The 24,852-nt window shown below is 45.2% G+C and overlaps 2 protein-coding genes and 1 non-coding gene across 4 annotated transcripts in view; 2 read left to right on the forward strand and 1 right to left on the reverse strand.

Annotated features, from left to right (window-relative positions):
• Positions 1–1,106: 1,106 nt before the first annotated feature.
• Positions 1,107–18,000, forward strand: RMDN3 (regulator of microtubule dynamics 3). The gene is made up of 13 exons (XM_037056057.1): positions 1,107–1,198; positions 1,586–1,779; positions 3,530–3,722; positions 4,056–4,199; positions 10,763–11,048; positions 11,993–12,095; positions 14,059–14,119; positions 15,805–15,880; positions 16,029–16,106; positions 16,338–16,436; positions 16,767–16,820; positions 16,954–17,034; positions 17,269–18,000. The coding sequence occupies exons 2-13, from the start codon at positions 1,593–1,595 to the stop codon at positions 17,320–17,322; spliced, it is 1,416 nt and encodes a 471-aa protein (XP_036911952.1). The 5' UTR covers positions 1,107–1,198; positions 1,586–1,592; the 3' UTR covers positions 17,323–18,000.
• LOC118993659 (small nucleolar RNA SNORA51) lies at positions 14,969–15,094 on the forward strand. The gene has a single exon (XR_005067913.1). It is a non-coding gene; the product is annotated as a small nucleolar RNA SNORA51 (small nucleolar RNA).
• Positions 18,001–18,738: 738 nt separating the features above from the next.
• Positions 18,739–24,852, reverse strand: part of RAD51 (RAD51 recombinase) — a 28,629-nt gene continuing 22,515 nt past the window's right edge. For both annotated transcript variants that reach the window (XM_037056059.1, XM_037056058.1), the window contains 4 exons: positions 22,074–22,187; positions 21,583–21,712; positions 21,236–21,357; positions 18,739–19,732 (listed from right to left, as the gene is read on the reverse strand). In XM_037056059.1, the coding sequence (XP_036911954.1) occupies positions 19,609–19,732; positions 21,236–21,357; positions 21,583–21,712; positions 22,074–22,187 (490 nt within the window). In that variant the 3' untranslated portion in view covers positions 18,739–19,608. The remainder of the gene's footprint in view (positions 19,733–21,235; positions 21,358–21,582; positions 21,713–22,073; positions 22,188–24,852) is intronic.

Here is a 24,852-nt window from a genome sequence, read left to right on the forward strand (position 1 = left end):
ATCTAAATATTTTGGCTGTCACTAAACTAAATTTGAACTCTTAAGAAATGCTAACAATCATAGTCCATAAAAATTCAGTATTTTTAGTTTCTAAAATTACAAGTTACATAAAATCACGAATAAAAAGAAATAAAAATCTATGGGCCGAGGGTGGTCCGCGCGCACACACACACACGCACAAAGCTCAAAATGGTGTCTGAACTAATTTGAGCAACCAGAGATCAGGTTTCAGCCTCACCCAAATGTTGGAGAAATGAATTTTCCGTTTACATTCTGGAAATGGAAAGACAGTTTATAACCCTCTCCCTGGTCACTGCAATAACGATAATGTAAGGTTTAAGAAGGTGGGATTAAAAAAAAATTTTATTTATTTTTAGGGGAAGGGAGGGAGAGAGGGAGAGAAACATCAGTGTGTGGTTGCCTCTCATGCGCCCCCTACTGGGCACCAGGGCGTAACCCAGGCACGTGCCCTGACTGGGATTGGAACTAGTGACCCTTTGGTTCACAGGTCGGTGCTCAATTCACTGAGCCACATCAACCAGGGTTGCATGTCAGTTTTTCTTTTTTAGAAGGTAGGATTTTTAAAAATTAATTTTTTAGCGCTGATGTGTGCATCTATGATAAGACTTTTTAAGTACAGAGTAAGAGTTTTTACAAAGCTGTCCCCGGGAACTCAGGGACCTTTTGTGGTCAGGCACCAATAACCACCAATTTATCCGGTCTAATTTGTTCTAAGTTGAATTGCTAAAGGCGCTAGTGTCTAGTGTTTAGTAAATGGTTTTCGTAAAAATGAATAAACAAATTAAGCCCAAATGAAGTCGGTGTTAGAAAATGGGTTCTTCTAGGCAGAAGCGAGAGTAGACGTCAAGGCAGAAAGATATTCTGGGTATAGCAGATACTCTGGCGTGACTGGAGAGAAACGGTAACTCAGCCGGCCACACCGCAGGGTTTCTGCTCGAGCCTCGGCCGCAAAAACACAGCTTTCCCCCAGGGCCCCTCCCTCGGACTCGGTTTCCTTTTCGCGCTGGTGTGCTGGTCCCGCCCCGGGGCAAACAATTTGGGCGGGAGGCGAAACCTGGAGTGGTCATCTCACCGCGCCTTCCTAAGGTCGCGAGGAGTTTATGGCGCCGTCTAATGACGTAACGGTCCTTGACAGCGTGAGGCGGCGGCAACTGCTGCTATGGTGTTGAGTGGCCAGGTGAGGGTCTGAGTTTATTCCCTGCAAGGCCTGGGCACCTGCAAAGCGCGCGGAGGAGGCCCGAAGTTTGCTGCCAGGGCGGCGGGCGTGTGGTGGGCAGTGTCGCGAGGCTGGAGGGGAGGGTTTGGAAGCCCAGAAACCTGACTGTAAGATCAGGGCTAGGGGGCGTGTTGGAGGAGAGGCTGTGTCCACGCTGGGTGAGAGGCGCAGTAGTTAGACTCTGGGGGCTGGCCGAGTCTCAGGGTCCGGATTGGGGTGAGGGTAGTTGGGAGCTCAGGGTATGGGCAAAGAGATGTCTCCAGGGGCTCGGCGTGGCGGTGGGTGGACCACGCTCACGAATCTCTCTCCCCATGCCCGCTTGCTCCCGGTGGCTCACGCGGGCTGCAGGTGCATCATGTCTAGATTGGGGGTCTTGGGCGGCGCCCGCCCCGGGCTGGGACTGCTCTTGGGCACCGCCGCGGGCCTTGGATTCCTGTGTGCCCTTTACAGCCAGCGATGGAAGCGGACCCAGCGCCATGTCCAGAGCCAGCTCCTGCCCAACTCACTGGACCTCACGCAGACTTCAGAGACCGGACGCCAGGGTAGGAGCCTGTCCGCTGACCGATGGGCTGGGGAACCAGGCTGCCTTTAGCAGAGTCTGTGGGACAGGACAAGGAAGGCGGGTGCCTGAGAATCTCTCACCTTTTTGAAAAGCTTATTGAAAAGGAAAGCATTCTCACTCTTCTGTACTCTTGCTCCTATAATCCCAGGAAAGTATATTGTGAAAAGGCTGTTTAGCTTTCACTTTTAATTCTGGCCACAGTGGAGCCATATATATATATAGCCCTTGCTTAGTGTTGGGTGCGGTGTTTGATAGGTAGAGGAAGGGTCCTAAAGTAGGCGAAAGAAAAAACTAATCTCGTAGGAATTAAAAGTCCTGAGGCTTACGTGTGAAATTACATATTAGAATTTGAAGGGACCTTGGAGACTATTTAGTCCAAGTGTTTTTATCCTTCTTATGATGGAACCAAGATTGAAAAAAGATTGTGTTACTTTCCCAGTGGTTTTCCTAGTGGTTTGCTTGTTTGTAATTCCTTAGCAGTAATTCCTTAGCGGTAGTCCTTCTGCTGAGGAGGGGAGAAAGTGGCCACATTGCTGGGATCTTTCTTGCTCTGCAGTCTTGAGCACTGTTGGCTGTGTGTTGTAATCTGGTGTAGATTATTACTGTTTACCAGATTTATTCTTGCTGGCCTGTGAGTTCTGCCTCCCTGATTTCTTTCCCATTTTTACATTTTCCAGTAAAATTGCCTTAGGTAGCACTCAGTTTGCTGGCATTTACTGTTAGCATTTACCCAGAGCCCATTTTCAGGCTTGGTGATGGTGTTTTTCCAGAGGGTTTTGATGGGCTTTTTCCAGGGTACCTTTTCTTTCAATAACTGTCCTTTTTCTCTTTGCTCCTCTCTGATGACAGTAAAAGAAGTTCTTGAGAGGAGCTCAGAATTTTCTTTGCTATTCTTTTTCCTTAGTTAAAAAATTATTGATTTTAGAGAAGGAAAGTAAGGGAGAGAAAAAGAGAAACATTCATTTGTTGTTCCACTATTTATGCATTCATTGGTTGCTTCTTATATGTGCCCTGACCAGTGATTGAACCTGCTACCTTGGAGTATCAGGACCATGCTACAACCATCTAAGCTACCTGGCCAGGGCTCTTTGCTATTCTTTTGGAAGTGAAAGATCAGAATTTGAGTGAGCTCAATTTTAGTTTTGCTGTGTGGTTGGTAATGACTGGTATTTGGGCATTATATACAGGCACATCTTGTTTTAATGTGCTTTGCTTTATTGCACTTCACAGGCATTGCTTTTTTTTTTAATTGAAGGCAAGGCCCTTCAACAAAAGATTATGACTCACTTTATTGTGATACTGGACTTATTGCAGTGGTCTGGAACCAAACCCACAATATGTCCAAATTTGGCCTGTAGTCAGGTAAAGGTTTTTCTTTTATTTTAGCAGGGCAGCCGCCCAGACTTTGAGGAATCTCACTCTTGCAAGCATTTTATATCATCTGCCATTGCATGCAATACTGCCAAAGTATTCCCTGGTGTGGAAGGTTCATAGAACAGCACTGTTGTTTGTAGATTGTGACCTCGATGTTTTTTCTGGAGAGTTATTTGGTACTTGTTAATGGGACTTAGCTGTGAACATAAGCTTTTTGAGCCTCGAGGCTTTTTGAGCCTCGAGGGCTTTTGTGAATTGAACTCCAATGAGAAGCAAATGTTCTTGAATTCTAGGTGTAAGATCTTTTCCTTAGTATGTCTCATGGGCATCACTATCTCCTGCCCTCCTTCCTTCAGTGAGGCCATTGCGGGCAGTTCCAGGTGAGGCTGGAGATGCTGCGGTGCTGCCCAGCCTTCCACGAGAAGGGCAGGAGATGGTGCTGGACCGCCTGGACTTTGTGCTGACCAGCCTGGTGGCTCTGCGGCAGGAGGTAGAGGAGCTGAGGGGCAGCCTGCAGGGGCTTGCTGGGCAGATTGTTGGGGAATTCCGGTGAGTAATGCAGCCTCCTCTCCCGCCTCTTCCCCTGCCCCTACAGCTTTTGCAGTTGAGCCTTTTGGCCTTTGCCCTCCATCTCTGAGGAGGAAGCAGACTTATAGCTTCTCACCTAATTGGCAGGGAAGCCAATTGTAGCAGCTGAAATGCTTCATTCTGACTAACCTGGTCTGCCCTGGTTTGCCCAGGGGGCTGCCATTGTTGTTTTCTTGAGTGTATAGACCCACGATTTTCTCTGTTCTTGGCCCTTTAATGAGTGGTGGTAAGAGGCTCCTTTACCGTGAGGGGAAAGACAGGCTGAATGGGGCCTCATGCCGCCCTTCCTTTCAGATCCCACATGGAAGAGAACCAGAGAGTGTCCCGTCGGCGAAGGTTCCCCTTTGCCCGAGAGAGGAGCGACTCCACTGGCTCCAGCTCTGTCTACTTCACAGCCACTTCGGGAGGCACCTTCACAGATGCTGAGAGCGAAGGCGGGTAAGTCATCTCTCCTGGAGGTAGCTGTGGCTCCAATCAGGTTCTGTTTTGTAAAAGTAATGTTTATCGATGGAAAATTCACGCCAACCTGCTTTAAACATTTTTGGAACAAAGTAAAAGTATAAATAAATACAGAATAGCTGAAATAAGACAGGCCATCCATCTCATGTCATCCAGAAAAATGGAGATGTCAACAGTGGTTACTGCTCGCATCTGTTGTTTTCCTCTGAGTAGGCGTGTTTTTTACATCATCATCATGTATTTTTTATTTGTTTTCTTATAACATTAGCCACAAGAACTTTATTTCCTTCACTGAGTGTGCTCCCCTTCCCTAGAAGTTCTCCTCTTCCCGCAGGGAGGCTAGCGCCCTTGCCGGCTGTGCGGATGGGAGGTGACTGAGCTGGTCATTGGGGCCCAGCAGGTCTGACCATACGCCTTACTGGGAGGGCAGGCAGCAGGCGGAAGTCTCGTGGAGTCTCCAACTTGGTCAGGCCAAAACTTTGGATTTTAGACTGTAGTGCCATTTTGAGACTTTGGTCCCCAGCATGAAGTCTGAATAAACTTCTCTGTTGCAATGCCTGATCCCGTCAGCGGTGGCATCTGCCCCGAGCTCCAGCAATCCAGGTGGTCTGCTTGAGGTCTCCGCTGCCGACCTTTCTTCCTCTCAAGGAAGAAGAGATTGGCGCAGAGAACACCCAGGCCTTCTGTCAGGTCAGAATGGCTGATTTAGCTATAAACAGGCCTTTAGCTATAAACGGGATGATCTTTGCAGCGTTGTCTGTCCGTCTTTAGCTGAAACGCCTTATAACGACTGGTTATTCTTCCTCTGTGACGGTCTGTGCTGAGCACCTTAGAGGTATTTTCTCACTGCATCCTCACAAGGGTACTATGGAGTAGGGGCTGCTCTTCTCTTTCTCAGAGCAGACTTGAGGCTTAGTGAGGTTGATGCCTTGCCCAGGGTTGTACACCTACCAAGCTTAGCTGGGCTCATCTGCAAGGGTGTGAGGGTCTGTGATCTGAGGAATGGCTTGGTCGTCCGTGCACAGAAAGGCTTTCACAGGGAGACCTGTCCCGTGCAGCCCGTGGGAGTTCTTCCCTGTGACCAAGAGCTGCCGCAGCTCACTGCCCAGAGTAGTACCGTGTGTTCAGTACATCTTACTCAGGAGATTTCAGCCTTGTTTGGGCCATTATATTCTCCTGCCTCTCCTCATTTGGCTTTCTAAGAAAATTAAGAATAGTGTTGTTCTTTTCCCATGTCACTGCCATTGGGCATCGTGCTAGATTGGATTATAGCTCAGGGGCCTCTTGAAGCAAGCGAAGTCTTGGTACAGCATTAGGACTCCATTCATGACTATGGGTGCCCCCGTTAACTGATCCCTATTATCTGTATTCTCCAGGGCAAGCAGAGCTGGCCCTTTTCTGTTCAATTTACCTCATAACTGGGCTGAGATGCTTCCAGAGGGCTGTTTTAGGGAGGGGCAGAAATGAAATATTTGACACATCTGGATTGAAAGGACAACATAGTTGGTGATGGGCCCTGAGACTTAGGAAGCACCTCTCTGCATCCCAGGAAGCAGGTCACTTGTGTGGGGAACTGAGGTTTGGACTTTGTAAGATGGTAGGACAGAAGAGGTCACAGCTCTGCCCAAGACCAGAATGTGGAACTCAAGGTCCTTGGTGATTTCTAAGAAGTTACACAAATTTCTGAGGGCAGCAAGAGCCAGTTTAACCTGGGCAGCTTCTGGGTGCTCACTGGGGCTCCCGTAAGGGGCAAGACATCCCGCCTGTGATGGTATGAGGGGGGGTGGTGGCTTTGTTCATTAGAACTCCAGCAGGGCCACCCCATGACTGACTTTGTGTCATGTGGAAGGCAGTGGGGGCGTGTGATGCAAGACTCTGGTTTAGCTGGCTGCCATCTGGGGCAGTGGCCATAGTGACTAATTATTTTTGCCATGGTGAGTGCCATATAGGTCAAGGGGAAATAATGGGAGGAGGCCTCAGGCTCTGGAATGACTTTGAATGTGTGGGCCCGAGGGAAGGAGTGCCTCTTTCAGGGATGAAAGGATAAGAATATTGGATGGCCTACTCAACTCCACTGAAAGCTGCATTCCCCACCCCCCAACCCCCCGGGAACTGACTGAGTGTGGCAGAGGAGAATCACTGTGTGCGTCCGCTATAATCCAGGCTAGCACAGGTGCCCAGTGGCAGAACCACTGTGTGGGCCTGAGCATTGTAGCAGACAGCTTCAGTTCCCTCCCTGTAAAAACCTAGCTTGCCCTAAAACACCAGCTCCTCCAGCAAGCCTTCCAGGCAGCCCATCCAAGAGGGATTGCCTGTGACCTCCTCTCCTTCTTGGGCGTCTGTCACCCCATTTAGGTTGGTGTTATCTTCTGCACACTGGGAATGTCTTAGGGTCAGGGCCCATACCTGCTTTGTTTGAGTGCTCCAGCTGCTCTCTCTAATGGGCTAGGAGGATGTTACGGAAAGAAACTTAATTGCCAGGAGGGGAGATATGTGGAACTGAGTTCTTGATCACTCAAGGAGTGAAGTAGGCTAACTCCAGGCTGCCCAACCCACAGTGGGAACAGTGTGCTCTGTCTGAATGCACAGATCCAAACGGTCTTTTCAAAGGTCCCCACCAGTCCCTTGCTGATCTCAGAGGCTGCACGGCATACCACACAAAAGGGCCACCCCTTCTCTCTGGTGGATTTCTCCAGGTCTGGGTTGGTGGTCCAAGAGGTGTGAGCATGATGTGAATATAGGGATGGCAGCCCATGTAGCTCTGGCACATGACCAGTCTCTTCTCAAGCTCTGGAAGCCCATGGGGCTGAAGTCAGTGCTCACTCAGCAAGTGTTTTCCCACTGCGTGCCAGGCAGTGGGGCTGCAAGTGAGTGAGGCAAAGTTCCTTGAAGTGGGGCTGAGGTGCAGTAACAGACCTCCTCACTGTGCCAGCCTTGCTGGAGCGCCCCTGCCTCATAGAGCTCTACCATCTCTCACTGTGGATGGCAGTAAGGGCCCTCCTGGCCTCTCCTCCTTCTTGGACTTTAGGACCCAGAGGGATCACAAACTGTATGATTTTCTTCCTTCCTCTGCTCCCTGGAGAGACTCCTGATGCCCATGCTCTAAGCATATGAGGAGAGGTCCCTTCCTGGTAGACTCTTGATTTGACCTCCTGATTGACCGAGACAGCCTTCAATCCAGCAGGAAATGGGGTCTCCCCTCCTTTTCGAAACTGGAGGTGATGAGACCCAGATAATCCAGTCACCCATTTGCCTTTGGGCCTGCTGACTAGATAGGGGCAGGTCGTCACCCAGGCCCGAGGAATGGGTTGGGAGTTCCTCTGGGCTGCTCCTGTGTGGTCTCACTCATCACGACTAGGTGGATTGTGAAATCTGATGCCACTTTTCCATGTCCCTTTATTTTTTAAAGATTTTATTTATTTATTTTTAGAGAGAGGGGAAGGGAGGGAGAAAGAGAGGGAGAGAAATATCAAATCAGTCACCTCACGTATGTACTCTGACCAGGAACTGAACCCACAGCCCAGGCATGTGCCCTGACCAGCAATCGAACTGGAGACCTTTTGCTTCCTCCCACAATGCCCAACCAACTGAGCCAGACCAGTCAGGATTTTCCTTGTCCCTTTAATTTCTAAAGTTTTTACTGCAAACTGCTAGAGGGGAAAGATAACTTCTTAAAAAGCAGGGTCAAGCTAAGGTTTTAAACACCTTGTAAGTTTTTATAGTAGATGTTACTAGGGCCCTTTTCTTTGGGGACTCTGGAAGCTCCTCTATAAAGAAGCAGTCAGTGTGGGTTGGATACCAGGTCCGATCGCTCACTTGGTACCTTCTAGATGAAGCCTGCTTCCCTGCCATCTCTGGCTTTCTAGCTTTGCACAGTGTTCAGCCCCTGACTTTAGGCTGCCTTTTTTGTTTTTAATTTTTATTTTTTGATTTTAGACTTTAGAAAGAGAAGGGAAGGCGAGGGATAGGTAGAAAGGGAGAGAGGGAAGGATATATATGAAGTCTGTCCTGAAAAGTCCAGCCATTGTTAATAGAATGAGAATGGTTTGCACGACATTGATGTAACCTGGCAGTCAAGGAGAGTGGACCGGAATGTGCATGTGTGGACAATGGTGACTTTACTGTACTGGTTAGTGGGGCTGGTAGATGCCACTAACTGAGCATGTGGACTGTGTGGCCATCACATTCAAAATGACTGAACTAGTAGAGCAACGAATCCACATCAAATTTTGCATTAATCTTGAACATTCCTCTGTGGAAACTCTTTGGATGATTCAGAAGGCTGCAGCTATGGGCAACTGGTGATTGGCAGCTTAATTTTCACAACAGGCCCACTCATGCATCATGTCTCGTGCAGTGTTTTTGGTGAAACATCAAATCACCCAAGTGACCCAGCTTCCCTCCAGCCCAGATTTGGTGCCCTGTGACTTCTGGCTTTTTCCAAAACTAAAATCACCTTTGAAAGGGAAGAGATTTCAGACTGTTGATGAAATGCAGAAAAATATGATGGGGCAGCTGACTGGGAGAGCTGTGTGAGGTTCCAAGGTGCCTACTTTTAAGAAGATGGAGGCGTCATTGTCTTATGTACAATGTTTCTTGTATCTTCTTCAATAAATGTCTCTATTTGCATATTAAATGGCTGGATACCTTCTGGACAGACCTCATATATATTAGGTTGGTGAAAAACTCTGCATGTTTTTTTCTGTAAAATAAAAGACATTTTTCATTTTTACCAATAACTTTATTGATTTGGATATTTTGATTATGTCAGCCATCTCCCACTTGGTATATAACATTGATTGCTCTCAATTAATGTCTTGATTTGATCAACTTCAACTGGTCTACCTGACTGTGGAGCAGTGGCCAGTGAGAAATCTCCAATATGAAACTTCGCAAACCACTTTTGACATGTTGGACCAGTCACAGCATTTTCTCCAAACACTACACAAATCTTTATTATGTTTCAGTTGCATTTTTTGCCTTTCATGAAATAATGAAGCACAATATGCCAAAAATGTTGCATATTTTCTTCCAACTTCAATATTGACATGGCTACACAAAAATTCACCAATTTTGATAGTTTTTTTAAAAATGCATGCTGACATGACAACTGTTACAATTATAAGCTAACTAAATTATTTCACATGAAGTTAAAGACAACTAAGCACTAACAGAACCATCTTATGGAAAAAATCAAATGAACTTTTTGGCCAACTGGGGGAGGGGGGAAGAGAGGGAGGAAAATAGAAAAAAATTGATCTGTTGTTCCACTTATTCATGCACTCATTGGTTGCTTCTTGTATGTGCCCTGATGGGATTGAACCTGCAACCTTGGCATATCTGGCCAGGGCCCTAGGCTCCTTGTATGGAATTTGTTTGTAGGTGTTTCCCCCATCTCTCCTTCAGTTCTGTTTTGTGCCAGCAATAGGGATCCTTCCCCTAGCTCTCATTCCAGGATGGAGGAAAGCTCGTCCCTAAAGGTTTTCTCATGTACTTCAGAACCTTCTGGCTTACAGAATCTACATTTTCTTACTCAGTCTGGAGGCCTCTCTGCATGAGTCTTACCTTCTGCCCTGCTCAGTTTTTGTCTGATTCGGTTGGCAGTTAGGAAAAACACCCTAATCAGCTGCTGGTAGAGGCCAAGATCTAAGAGAAACGTGGCTATCTGTTCAATGGGTGCATCGAGGTTGGGGTTCCCTAGGAGACCCTAGCTTATGGTGGCCTCAGGTACTTTCCCAGGGGGTTCTGTTTGCATCTTCCTCCTCTCCTGCTTCCAGCTACTTTCTCCACCCCCAGCAATTCCTGACATTTCCAAGAGCTACTTCTGTTGTAGTTTAGGTTTGGTTACTGACCTGGGATAGAGGTACACATTGAATTGAGAAAGAAAGTGTAAATATCTGGCTGCCCAGAGCCTCCAAGGCTGGCACCCACCCATGTTGGTTCTGACAGGTGCCTTTGTCTGATAAAGCAAAAGTGATTGGCCAAGAGCCTGGTGAGCCATCTAGCTCAGGAGATCAGCTCCACCTACTTGAAAGTTTTTAGTTTTTTTTTTACTTTTCCCATTACCATACCCACTAAAGTTTTTATCTTAAACACCTATTTCTTTTTTATTTATAAGAATATATGCTCACTAAAGCAATTGTATTAAAAGATAAAAATAATTTCCTTTTAATTCTTTTACCCTGAGAGGTTGACTGGCAGGCAACCTTTTGGTGCATACCTTTCTAGGCTTTTCTTTTTCTCTATTTTCTGGCAGATTTCGTAATAGCTAAGCAAGGGGTTCTCCTAATAGCCCCTCACTGTCATAGTGCCCGCAGTTGGTCACTCTTCCCTTAAATCATTTTCCCAGCCCACAGTTCTCATAGGAAGCTTTCTCTAGAGGACTATTTTTTTTGCCCCTCAGTGAGGGGGAACATTTCTTAGTTGGTGCTCTGGACAACAGTGTCATGGAGAGTCCTTCTTTGTGGGTAGGGGATGGACCCTAGAGCTCTAGGGGTGAATGATCCCCTCCTTTGATCTTGTAACTTACATTTCTCTGTCAGTTACACAACAGCTAATGCCGAGTCTGACTATGAGCGGGACTCTGACAGGGAGAGTGAAGATGGGGAAGATGAAGTGAGCTGTGAGACCGTGAAGATGGGGAGAAAGGATTCTCTGGACCTGGAGGCAGAGGTGGCTTCAGGCCCGGTTCCCAGAGCCCTGGAGGCTGAAGGCTCCCCTGACTTGGAGGATGTGCTGCCCCTCCTGCAGCAAGCTGATGAGCTGCACCAGGGCAGTAAGCAGAGCAAGCGGGAGGGCTTCCAGCTGCTGCTGAACAACAAGCTAGCGGTGAGGCTCCAGCTGCCTGTCTACCCACCCCCTCTCCCTGCTGACTTCTAGGGAATGAGAGTGGGCTGCTGTGGTTATTGACCCCGCAAGGTGACATGGAAGGAAAATAAGGGTGCGATGGCTGGTTCTGCACCTGTCCCCCAGGGTTGAACATCCTTCTCCAAGGGGCTAAATGCCACACTTAGGGGCCTAGGTTTACTGCCTGCCCCAAAGCTTCCTCCCGAGGGCAGCCCTCTACCTTCTGCAGTCACTGCCAGAACTCCACCTGTCACAACAGTACAGGGAACTGGAATGTCCTTTCTTTTCCCTTGAAGCAGAGCCCAAGCTGCACACCCCATTTGAAGTTAACACCGGGGATAAACGTGTAGCTCAGCTGCAATTCCCTTTTCCTCCAGTTCATGGCCGGGATTTATGTTCACCCAAGTATACAAATGTCCCTCAAATTGGAATTTTCTCTTTTTGGGGCATTACTGCAGAGTGAGGGCATTCTGGCCTGCTGATAGTATAAAAGGTCAACTCCAAGATGTAATGAGGCACAGAAAAAGAGACTTTTAAAAAAGATTTTATTTTTAGAGAGAGGGGAAAGGAGGGAGAGAGACATCAGTGTTGTGGTTGCCTCTTGCACACCCCCTACTGGGGACCTGGCCCACAACCCAGGCATGTACCCTGACTGGTAATCGGGCCAATGACCTTTTGGTTCGCAGACCAGCACTCAATCCACTGAGCCACACCAGCCAGGGCAAGAAAAAGAATCTTGATGACACAATGAAAAAACATGAAAATGCCCAGGAAGTGGAAGGCCACGTGGTAGGACTGCATAAAATTGGCCTGTCAGCATTTTTAACACACTAGCCTGGAAACTTAAACCTAGGGTATGGGAAGGCCAGAACCCCAAATCTCTGAGGGAAGAGGCGCCTCCATCTCTTTCTCTGTTTGGTCTGTAGTATGGAAGCCGGCAGGACTTCCTCTGGCGCCTAGCCCGGGCCTACAGTGACATGTGTGAACTCGCTGAAGAGGTGAGCCAGAAGAAGTCATATGCTCTTAATGGTAAGTGCTACAGGTTCCTGGTGGGAAGGTGAATGACTGTGGGGGTGGAGCCAGCCCTCGTACTTGGAGCCCAGAGGAACCATGGAGATACAGACTGCCATGGCAGTTGTAGCTCAGTTACTTACTAGGGATTAACTGGCTCCCAGGGACCCCTGCATCCTTGATACAGAGAACAATCTCTGCATGTAATTATGATTTGGGAGTGTTGTTAGGAGTACTTGTATCATATCAGCATAATTCTTTGTTCTGAATTCCCAAGCACAAAGAGAGGGCAAAATCTCCTATTTTAATTTGAAGAGCTTTGCTGGTTTCAGTTGTGGGGCAGGTGTTGTAAGAGATGAATGGAGTGCTGGTGAGCACCTGCAAGTAGTCCTTTGGGAGAACACTGGTAGCTTAGAAGTCCCTGGGATCTACTTAGCAACTGTTGCCAACCCATGCCCTGGGGAATAGAGGGCACATCTAATTTATGTCAGGCTTAGGGCCTATCCTTCTCTGCCATTAAGTCACCGAGAACCCTGCTTTAAAAAGTGACCGACTTTGTGGGGAAGGCGATGTGTCCTGCCTTGCCACACACCTGAGGCATGCACCATCAGTGGGCCTCCACGTCTTGTGAGTCTGTTAGTTATCTAAAATGGGTGTGTCTCTTTCCTACTTTTATAAGTACAGCCTTGTAAATGTTACTGAATCTTTGAGGATACTGATCAGTTTTTGGTTTATTTTTGCTGTCTGCAAGAACCCTTCCTTTCCGTCTGGTCATTGAGCATGTCTTATTAGGAGCCCCCACAGCCAGCATTGGTCTGGTTTCCCGAGCTTAGCATCCTGGACAGGCTGGTTCCTATTGGAGGTCAAATGGCTGTGCAGCATCTTGAGAAGCCCTGCTCTGGGACCCTAGCTTTTTAGGACCATCCTTGCTGGGTCTACAGTTCTTAATTTGTTCTACCTCTGGAAGCTGGACCACCAGGGGGAAGCTATTCTTTGGGATCTCAGGAGTTATCTGTTCACCCCCATGTCTAACTTGGCAGGGACTGCATCTCATTTTTAATTTATTTTCCTAGTGGGACAGTGCTGTGGAGAGAGAAATCCCTTTCGAGACAAATGCCCCTCATTGGTGGGGGCATATGGTCCTTCTGTTTGGAAAGGGAGATGGAAGGCTCTCATCAGTTCTCTTAAAAATGTATTTGTTGCATACACAACATACCATAATTACTGTCACTTAAGGATGAAGAAACACTTCAGATTAGCCAATCTATCATTCCAACACATGACTTTTGTTCCATTTTAATCAAAGGAGAAGTTCTCCATTTTGCAGGGTGTTCTTTTTTCCATTGTGTAGGCATGATGGTCCTCATGTAGGGGGGCTCCATGCTCCTTGTCACTCTAGGGGACCCTTGTCAAGAACTTTCATGTGTTTAGGCCTCAATTTCTTTGTTAGTCTCGGTGTCTAGAAAACTTAAGACTAAAGTGAAAGTCGCCTCTGGGCATACCTCAGTCCATTTGGCTTTGATGAGGAGTTTTGGCCTAGAGCTGTGATGAATGTTCTCAGATCACTGATCCTTTTGAGGATTTTTGAAGCTGTGGACCCTCTCCCTGGAGAGACTCATGGACACCCTGAAGCCTATTAAAGACCCCAGATAACTGACCCTCCATGATCAGGTGTATTGGGCAGTTTCGGATCGGCTTTGGGTCCCTTCATGTTTCAAGTCCCGTGAGCACATCAGTGGGTGTTGTAAACACAAGCTAGCTGGGTCAGCTCATGACAGAGATCAGAGAGGTGCGGTGAAGCAGAAGCCATCCCCGAGAAGCTATTTGCAGCTTTTCACTCTGTTCAAGTTCACAACCATTTCCAAACAAGTCCAGGGTGGATGGGCATCCGTGAGAGCTGGAACAGTCGTTCTTTCCAAAAGACCTCTTAGGAAGTGTGCTTGGGAGCCTTTGCCAACTCTGGACCACCTTTGTCCTATAGGAAAAGAAGAAGCGGAGGCCGCTCTGGAGAAGGGGAATGAGAATGCTGACTGTCACCGATGGTAATAACGCCATGCAGGGTCCCAGGAAGAGCCAGCAGTGGAGGGGGAGGGGCTTTATGGACTCTGCCCTGGCCAGAAAGGCATCTGCCAAAAGAACCAGGAGAGGGAGCTCTGGCCTTTACTTCTACATGCCCTACACCTACCCCCAGGTGGGGACCTAGGGAAGTTTTCTTTGGCAGGTGCCTTCAGGATGAGGCAGGGGAGAATATAAGCTTTATTTTTTTTCCTGTTGGGGCTTGGAGAAATGAGCAGCTTTGTAAGCCACCTTAGCTACAAAACTTGCAGGTTCTTGGCTCCTCTGGGAGCCAGTTTGCAGCTACCCCGCCCTGCACAACCCCCTCTTTCCCCTAGCTGCTATCCCTGGCTGGTGATGAGCTTTGGCTTCTTTGCTTGGCTTGCAAGAGTAAAAGTGGATGTGAGTTCACCCCCAGGAAGTTCAGTCAGTTTCTTTGCTCACAAAAACAGTGGCCCTGTTTGTGGTCTCATTAGAGGCAAAGTTCTGCCAGTTTGCATGGGTCAGGGCCAACCCGTGTCCTAGTCCCAGCACCTCCAAGTGTTAATGAAAATGTTCCTTTCCTGCCTCCCTTCTTTCCATCTCTGTCCTCAGACTGTGAGTTGAGAGGCTTTCTCTGTCTGTTGCTGAAACTTTATCTCTGCAAGGCGCTTTCTCAGAGGCCAGGTCAGCACTGGTTCTAGGGTGTCACAGGTGCTCCTTCTCTGTGAGCTTCCTTGGGGCTCCTGAGTTCCAAAGAATGGAAATTGGCCTCATGCTTTCTTATTGTTGGAAAACAGCTATTTGGACTAAATATGGAAATGAGCCTCTGGAAGTATCTGATAGAAATACCCCCAGGCCTCTAGGTGCTTACCACAGGCTGTTCTTACACTGCCTGTACAGAAAGAGCAGAGTAAACCCACCCCATACGCACCTCAGCCCAGGCCCTTTGCCTGGTCTGCATTGTGAATGGGGGGGCATGGAGGAAAAAAAATACCCCAGATAATTGGTGAATATATGAAAGAGCACCTTGGGCCTTTAGACACTCATTTAATGTCAACTGTGCCCTGGAAACAATGCTGGAGGGATGAGGTCATGAGACCTGTTTCTCAACAAAAGACGGGAAGCTGGTTGGCTGGCCTTGTCCCTCTGGAAGGATGTGGAGGGCTGAAATCAGCCTTTCTTCCCTGGCTTCTGTTGGTTCCCAAATAACACCAGAAATTCCTAGACTATCTCATCCCAATTCGATTGCTCCAGAGTACAGCTGGTATATGTGTAACTGCCAAGGTTAATAAGACCTCTTTTTTAGTGTCTGCTCAGGACAGAAAAAGCAGCATACTTGGGTATCTTACCCTATGATGTGGATTATTAGAGAACTGCTTTTTAAGTTTTTATGATACCTGTGTGTACTCATTACGAGAAATTTGTTGGACATCTGGATAAAGAACTTGCCAGAATTAAGTGTAAGAGATTTATTGTGGAGGACCCAGCTTTTTTATACCCAATATGTATACTTTGGAGAGCCTACCACTGTGTTTGTGAAAGAATATGAATTGGAACACAGGTCTGTGAAAACACAAATTATCTACAGATACCTTCAGCTCTAAGTTGAGGGTGCAGGGGTGGTGCTGTTAGGCCCCGGGTGGGGAGTCCATCCTGCCCCTCCCTGAGCTTGCTGCTGCTTCCCCCTTAGGTACGCAGTGCTTTGTGGTCAGCTGGCTGAGCATGGGGGTATCCAGCGACGCATCCAGAGTGGCTTTAGCTTCAAGGTGAGGAAAGGCTTCTCTTCCCTGTGCTGTCCATATTCCCTGCTCCATCTTAGCTCCTTGTGAGGGTGTTCCTTCTGCCCCTCTCTCCTTATCAATTCTGGTGTCTGATGCTAGTTACATCTTTCTTTATTTACATCTTTCCCCTCAGGAACATGTGGACAAAGCCCTTGCTCTCCAGCCGGAAAACCCCATGGGTCACTTTCTCCTTGGCAGGTGGTATTACCAGGTGAGCTAAACTTCGGGGCTTAGTATAAGGACCCTTAGTGTCCTGTGTCACTGATCATCTTGCAGTGAAAATTTCAGAGCAGGGGCCTCAGTCTGGCTCAAGTGCATTTCCTTTGAATGAGGTTACTATGATTGGACCCAGCCCTGACCCTGTTTTTCAGTACAGAATATGCATTATTTCTAAAAATATTTGCTAAAGCTTTTTATTCATACCTTGATCTTTTGGTGACAGGTTGCTCACCTGAGTTGGCTGGAAAAAAAAACTGCTGCAGCCTTGTTTGAAAGCCCTCTCAGTGCTACTGTGCAGGATGCCCTCCAGAGCTTCCTAAAGGTATTTGGGGCAGGGGGTGGGTGGCAGAAGGGAGCAGGTGGACAACAGCCAAAAAATGCCTGGGTGACGTCACTTTTCCTAACAACATTGTTTGGAGGTGTTTCTGGCAGGGGGCAGTTCTGTTTGCCTATTCTATGGGAAAATCAGAACCTCCTGGAGAGCTTATTTAAATAAATAAATGAATGAATAAATAAATGAAAAAAATATATATATCCATCCCCAGACCCACTAAATCAGACTCCAGGCAGAGGATTGGAAATCTCTATAATACCTCAGAGCCTGACTTGAATTTGGGAACACCTTACTGAAATGACTTCCTCCCTCCTCCAGGCTGAAGAACTACAGCCAGGATTTTCCAAAGCAGGAAGGGTATATATTTCCAAGGTAAATTCCTCTATTTCAACACAGATGAAAAGTGTCTATGTTGACAATATTCTGAAAACCCCTAAAGCATGCCCACGTGTGCCCTTCTAGTCTGCTGGTATTTCTCCCAGGTTTGACTACTGTCTCTTCTCAGTGCTACAGAGAACTGGGGGAAAACTCTGAAGCCAGACAGTGGGTAAAGCTGGCCAAGGAACTACCAGATGTCACTAATGAGGTAATGCTTTTAAGAACTTTTCCAACGCTGGGTTTATCAAGTCATTCCTGGACCTTCTCAAGAAAGAAAATCTTCCCTTGAAATCTCATTTCCCTAGAAAACAGTCTACACTTTTGCATGTAGGTGCTATGATAACAGCTCAGAAAGGAAGCAAAGGGCCCTTCTTGGGTACCAGTGGTTTGGGAAATGTTGGTTTAGATTCTGGGTCCTAGTCTCATTCTCTTGTCTCCCTAGGATTCAGCTTTCCAGAAGGACTTGGAAGAATTGGAAGTAATTTTAGGAAACTAATCACATTACAATGGCCTTCATGACTTGAGAGATATCATTGCTTAAGGGGGATGAAGGTCAAGTCTTTCTTCCCCCTTAGACCCTGCTTAGATCAGGAAACTGAGCAAGACTGGTTAAGGGAGTATCCTGACTCCTGGGTCTGACCAGTACCTGCTACCATCTTTTTACCTATTGTCCACTGGTTACTTTATTCTAATCATTCAGCTAATCTGCAATTGGGGAAGTATTTAAGCCTGAGTTTCTGTTGTAATCTCCATTAAGTGAATTCTCGAAAAATCAAGACCTGTTCTAGAGTTGAATGTGGGCAGAGAACTGAAGGCCTCCTTCCAACTGCTGGTAACGTGAAAGAACCTCAAAGAGCTGTAAGAACAAAACACAGAACTTGTACTCTCTAATACCATCTTTTTCGCTGATTAATATTCAACACCAAAGTACACAGTCCTAAGATCATATCCTACCTACCGAGATAAAAGGAAGGGTCAGGGCAGTCCACGGATCCTGCCCTCTTTTTACCTATCATGTTGATTCTAACTGTATTCCTGGGCCGAGGGGCTGGACGTCTTGGCTGCTTTTGGAATGACAGTCATGCATAAGGCTTATGAGACAGTAAAATGATGATCTGAGGAATTGCCTGGAATATATTTTGGTACAAACTTAAAATAAACCAAATTTGATTAGAAGCAATTATATTCCCCTATATTTATTTGTTATCAACTCCTTATGCTCGACACGTCCATAGCTGTTACCTGCTGCAGAGGCTGTTGTAGACAAGTAGCACCGAAGAGTTTAGAGTAGGCTCTCCGGTTAATGCTATTTCAGTGAAACTTTTATTACATGTAAAATAGAGGCAGAGAGCTGAGTTTTAGCCCAGTAAGGCCTATTCCAAGTAAGCAGGTGTTCCCTGACCCACTTTGAGGCAGCAGCACAAAGCCTAATCCCAAATATGAGGAAAATTAAGACAAATTTCTAAGTCAAAGACATTTATACTTTATAGGTCCTAAAATACTGAGATGCTTTTATACAAGAACCAAGCTTTCATTTCAGAATCTGTCACTGTGGCTTTATTCTACCACCCTAGGTACGTTTTTTAGTAAGAGAAGACCTGAGAGACACTCCATTTTTAAAAGCCAGGAATCAGAACTGCTTTTAAAACAAAGATGCATCAAACTGTACCGCCCCTGCCCCCCTGCCATGTGTGCTGGGGTTGACACAGGCACAGCAGAGATTTTCACTGCCGTTCCTCCCAGTACTAGCGCAGAGGCCTTTTGAAATTAGAAGAGCTTGTTAAAACCCATCCTGAGGGGAAGTTTAAAGGGGAAGAAGGGTATATCAAACCCCTGAAGTAAAAGAACCCAGGGAAGCATCAGAGTTCTACAACATGAGACTTTCAGAATAAAAACAAAGGCCACAGGAAGCCATGGTACATCCATCTTGTAATAGTATATTAGGTTGAAGGACAATAAGCTCAATCATCTGAATGTAGGACTTCCCTTTTAAATTTCAATTTTAAAGCAATATATACTGACCACCCCTACCCAGTGTCAAAAAGATATAAAGGCCCTATCTTGAAATACTTTGTTCCAGAGTAACTCCTATAAACAGCAGTCACTACAAATAACTACTTTATAGCAGTCTCACCCTGAATCTACTTAAGCCTCTGAAATGCTTATGATTCCAGAATTATCTTGAGATGCTCTTAGCAGTAAAAACAAAACAAAACAAAACAAGTAGGTGGTTAATGGGTTAGTGGCGCAGGTCTGCTTAGTATTCCTTAACTAAAAACAAATTCTTACATGAGATAATTCAAGCATACGAACTTAAAAAACCTCTGTCTGATTGACAGATTTACTGACAGAGAAAAAAAAACCTCTGAGGAGACCCATTCCCTTTGCCACAAAGCTAAGACATTTGTTTTCGACATTATTCAGACAGTGAGGAAAGAGCCAGGTCTCCCCAGCTCTAGTTCTTTTGGAGGCACAAGATTGTCCAGCTGTTAGTCACGAGTCAACCACAAGGCACTATGTCAAAGGTAGGCCATACATCAACCCCCCAAACCAAAGAATTCACATAGAGATTAACACACTCTCTAGAGAAGGAATAAACATCCATTTGTGACTACTGACCTGTCTCCTGTTTACACCACCAGAAAAGCTGATATAATAGATATTTCCCCGGAAGCCTTTTTCTGGCAGCCACAACAGGAAGAGGCCTGTGAGAAACCTCAGGGAGCAGTCTTCTCCACTAGGCTGCAGCACTTAGGTTCATCACAGGAAACAGGCCAACGATTCAGTCTTTGGCATCTCCCACTCCATCCGCATTGATGGCAAACATAGCTTCAGCCTCAGGAAGACAGGGAGAGTCGTAGATTTTGCAGATTCTGGTTTCTCCTCTTCCTTTTCTCAGGTAAAGTCTGATCCAAAGACACAGACCAATATACCCAAGTTATTATAACTAAAAAATTCTATTCCTGACTATTTGTGGTAGAACTAAAAAAAGGTTTGGATGTATATACTTCTTAAAATGACTTTTGGAATCTTTCTGTATTCCTTGGGGTACTTCCAACCGGGAGGAAACCACTTCTGTCCTGTCCTCCCCCACCTTAGTGGATTTCCCATATTACAACAATTATTTTCTTTGAGTAAAAAAAAAAATTATTCACTAATTTTAGAGAGAGAATGGGGGTGGGGAAAGAGGGAGAGAGAGAGAATCATCACTTTGTTGTTTCACTCATTTATGCACTCAATGGTTAACTTTTGTAAGTGCCCTAAATGGGGATCGAACCTGCAAACATGGTGTATCAGGACAATGCTATAACTAATTGAGTTGCCTGGCCAGGGAGGGAGAAAGAGAGGGAGCGAAACACTGATGTGTCGCCTCTTGCATACTCTCAACTGGGGACCTGGCCCACAACCCAGGCATGTGTTCTGACTGGGAATCAAACCAGTGACCCTTTGGGTTTGCAGGCCAGCACTCAATCCACTGAGCCACACCAGCGAGGGATATTTTCTTTTAATAATGAGAGGGAGGCATATTCTTCATATTCAGCCCTTGACATTTGAGGGCTTTTAATTTTTTCAAAGATTTTATTGCCCTGGCTGGAGTGGCTCAGTAGATTGAGTGCTGGCCTTCAAACCAAAGAGTTGCCGGTTCAATTCCCAGTCAGGGCACACACTTGGGTTACAGGCCAGGTCCCCAGTAGGGGGTGCGTGAGAGTAAACCACACATTGATGTTTCCCTCTGTTTCTTCTTCCCTTCCCCCCTCTCTAAAAATAAATAAATAAATAAGTTATTTATTTATTTATTTATTTATTCATTCATTCATTCATTCATCTTTAGAGAGAAGGGAAGGGAGAGAGAAAATAGGAAAGAAACATCTATTGGTTGCCCTTCCCATTCCCCCAGCCTGGGACCTGGCCCACAACCCAGGTATGTGCCCTGACTGGGAATTGAACCTGTGACTTTTGGTTTGCAGGATAATGCTCAACTCACTGAGCCACACCAGTCAGGGCAATTTTAATTCTTTTTTTTTTAAAAAAGATTTAATTTATTTATCTTTAGAGGAAAAGGGAAGGAGAGAGAGAGAGAAATATCAATGTATGGTTGCCCCTCGTGTGCCCCCTGCTGGGAACTGGCCTGCAATCCAGGCAGGTGCCCTGACTGGGAATCGAACCGAAGTCGTTTGGTTCGCAGGCTCGTGCTCAATCCACTTAGCTACACTAGCCAGGGCACTTTTAATTCTTTTACGAACTAAAAGCAAACATGTACACGAACCAAAGCATGATAATTAGATTTAACAAAGGCTCCTTTGTCCAATTACATAACAGTAGCTTTAACAGGGAAATGTTGTGTCTTCATGTCTGCTTCATAGTTAACACAACGTTCTAAGATGAAGTCATCTACTCCATCACTTTACCTGGTTGTTGAGGCATGGGCAATGATATTTCCTCCAATAGGTTTTTTAGGATCTGCAGCAAACATGGCTGCTCCATCCACTTGGGCTACCACCTGGTTGGTGATTACCACCGCTACACCAAACTGATGAAGAAAGGATAAATGTCATTTTTTGTGGCCACAGACATTCCAAGGACCTTACTAAAGCCACCCCTTTCCCTCACAAACCAATGAACAACTCAAGTCTCTCTTCATATCTAACTGATATCTGGATGACATCCGAGCCCTGATGTCCTGGCCTCCCAGCAAGTCTTCTGGAATTCAAGGCCTCTGAAAATAGTTACTCTCTGTCACTAACCCACAACTTACCTCATCAGCAAGTCGCAGAAGCATCCGCAGAAACCTGGCCAAGTGCATCTGCCTGGCTGAAAGTTCACCTCGACCGGAATAGTCTGTTCTGTAGAGGGCAGTGGCACTGTCTACAATGAGCAGTGCATACCTACAGGGAACAAGGGAAGCCTATTTCTAGCTTATGTCAGATCTGCTTCATTCCTCACTATACTAAAATTCCATATTTGTAGTTACACTTCTACACAGATGTTTCATTAACATACTTGAGCAACCTTCATGTCTGAGGTACCATATAACAAGGTATATGGTACCTTTCCAACAAGTTCAGGTGGATTATGGCTTCATTTTTTAACAGTGACTTGACTTTAACCATAAAGCAAGAATGTGGAACTAAACCTCAAATCTCTCCATTTCTAATTCAAGGTATTATCAATTTGTTTAAATAGCTTGTGTAAGATTCAGGGTAAGGGCCCCGGGAGCATATTCAGTGTCTTCTACTGAGCACATACCTGGACTCTACCATCATAGCTGATGCCTGATACAGCAGTTGGGTCTGGTGGTCTGTGTTGAACCCACGAGCGTATGCTACATTATCTAGGACATCACTGCCAGACAGGCCATATCTGGACGAGAGGAGAGACGTTTTTAGGTTGCACAAGGCAGATGAGAAGTTACCTGGATGGTTAGGTAAGAGGTGGTGCTGGAGCTAAAAAACATCGATTCCCTTCCTATTAGGAAGTCCAGTCCCAACAAAGTACAGAGGGAGAGACCGCAGCACCGCTTTGAAGCTGATCTGGCAGGACTTCAAAATAAATCTACTGAAAACTCCTGAAGTATATATTTCCAAATATAAGGAAACAATGTTCTCCTGGAAAAACCAAGAGCAACGTGACAGAATTGAGACCAAAACAAAAAACAATCACTCACAGATCTATTAAATTCATATAAACTTGTTACATAGGAATAAAACAAACGAAAACTCAAAATTCTAATTTATTGCTAATAATTATAGTTAAGATAGAAGATGTGACATGTACCTACCATATTTTGCTGCATATAATGCACACCTGTGTTTTAGTACTATTCCCAAGTATAATATGTACTTTTATTTTCCCTCAAAAATTTGGGCAAAAAGCATTATACACGGCAAAATTTGGTAGTATGGTTAAATGAATGATACCTTAATTCATTTCATATCTCAATAAGGATTTTCCTCATATGCATTTTAAAAAGGCAAATAGCCCTGACCAGTGTGGCTCAGCTGACTGGGTATTGTCCTGCAAAGCAGAAGGTTACCCATTCGATTCCCAGTCAGAGCACATGTCTAACTTGTGGGTTTGATCCCTGGTTGGGGTGTATGAGAGGCAACTGATTGATGTTTCTCTCCCTTTCTTTCTCCCTTCCTTCCTCCCTCTTAAAAAAAAAAAGGCAAATAAAATATCTCCATTTTCTTAGGACAATCTGTATTTTCTCGTCTTTATAACTGCTACCTAAGACATGAATGGTTCAAGACAGCTTTCATTTTCATTAAATGTACCATAATGAAGCCCCATTTCTTCAAAAATAATTTGATTTATGCATCTATTAAGATTCAACTAACTGCCTGCACTTTCATAAAAACTTCCCTGTACCTCTCAGATATACACACGATTCTCCCTCTTCTGTGCTTCCAAAGAAACTGAGTTAGGTCTTTTTATGGCGCTTGTGAGGGGCCATCCTGCCATTCTTTGACTAGACTACAAATTCCTTGGGTAAAGACTAACTTTCTCTACCTAGTACATTTTTTTTATAGCTAGTAAATTCTGAATAAATGTTGCTGAGTAAAGCTTTACGTACAACCCATTCAAAGAGAATCATATACATCACTTTAACCCAGTCATATTTTCATATTAATGTCAACTCATTTCATTATGCTCCAAAAAGCACTTCCCTTATGTAATATTTCAAAAGAGAATGTTTAAACAAATTGATGTGATATAATTCTTTGAGAACCAAAAATTCCTATGTTTATGATTCTATCAATCTTTAAAGAAGCAGTCCCTTCTATATGGAGACTCTGACCACTAAAAAAACATATATTACATCAACCCTATTTTTCTGAAACTTAGTTTATCAGTTTTTCTCCCCAAAAGAATAGAAAAACAAAAGACTGTTCTAGCACTTGAAATAACACTGCAACAAGCTAAATCTTGATATCAGGAGATGCCACCCTACCAAACTGCACTTTTCACACCATACAATGGATTCTTCACATTATGTACTTTCCTGGACACTTCCTCTGCTATTCTTCACCATAATCAACGTAAATGAAAGGTTGGTCCTGGCATTAAGTGGATTGATAATGATGAATTATCTGTTAAAATCTGGGCATGAAAATAAGGAGATGGAGAACAGAATTTTACCTTGGGATACTGACCAAATAAAATGGGAATAGGAGATAAAATTGTCTATATTTAAATCATGGTTGTAAGATTTTTAAAAAGATTTAAAGAGGCCTAAGTATTATACCACACAAGTCTTCTAGTCTTGACTCAAGAAACACTGATGTAATCTACTATGAGGAAGGGAGATTATCTTTTGCTACAAGAAAAACAAAGAATTATCCTGGCGCCCTGGGGCCAGGTAGCTCAGTTGGTTAGAACACTGTCCAGATACCCCAAGGCTTGGATCCCCAGTCAGGGCACATACAAGAACCAACCAATGAATGCACAAATAAGTGGAACAAATCATTGTCTCTGAGCTCTCTTTCTAAAAATTAATTTAAAAAATTATCACCTGATGAGTACTAACTAGATTAAAAAAATTATCCTGGCTTTCCTCTCAGCAGTGTGCACAAAGATGACTCCAGGGATCTCTGTGCTTAAGTGCCAAAAGCAACATGAAATTTTCAATCCCCACAGTTTGGAAAAAAGTTGGTGAGAAATAAGCATCCTCTCTCACAGTGTTTCTGGAACTTCCTCAAAAATACAAATAACCTGGAATACCTGTTAAAATGTAAAAATCCTTGAGCCTAAAAAAATCCTCAATAAATCACAATTTTCAGGGAAGACACATTAATTTGTATATTTAACAAATACCTCAGGTGATTCTTAAAAAGAAAAAGATTTTATTTACTTACTTTATTTTTAAAGAGAGGGGAAGGGAGGGAGGGGGAGAAACATCACCATATGTTGCCTCTCACACCCCCCCAAACTGGGGACCTGGCCTGCAACCCAGGCGTGTGCCCAGACCAGGAATTAAGTGGCAACCTTTTGCTTCACTGGCTGGAGGTCAATCCATTGAGCCACA

The sequence above is a fragment of the Sturnira hondurensis genome, unplaced genomic scaffold, assembly GCF_014824575.4.
Source record: "Sturnira hondurensis isolate 20B ecotype Veracruz unplaced genomic scaffold, ASM1482457v3 Scaffold0008782, whole genome shotgun sequence".
NCBI classification, from domain to species: domain Eukaryota; kingdom Metazoa; phylum Chordata; class Mammalia; order Chiroptera; family Phyllostomidae; genus Sturnira; species Sturnira hondurensis.

Excerpts from the sequence above, each read along its gene's own strand:
- RMDN3 (XM_037056057.1), top strand. The coding sequence starts at position 1,593 with ATGTCTAGATTGGGGGTCTTGGGCGGCGCCCGCCCCGGGCTGGGACTG. Across the intron at positions 11,049-11,992 it reads TGCTGAACAACAAGCTAGCG|TATGGAAGCCGGCAGGACTT; the intron begins GTGAGGCTCCAG and ends TTTGGTCTGTAG. Across the intron at positions 14,120-15,804 it reads AATGCTGACTGTCACCGATG|GTACGCAGTGCTTTGTGGTC; the intron begins GTAATAACGCCA and ends CTTCCCCCTTAG.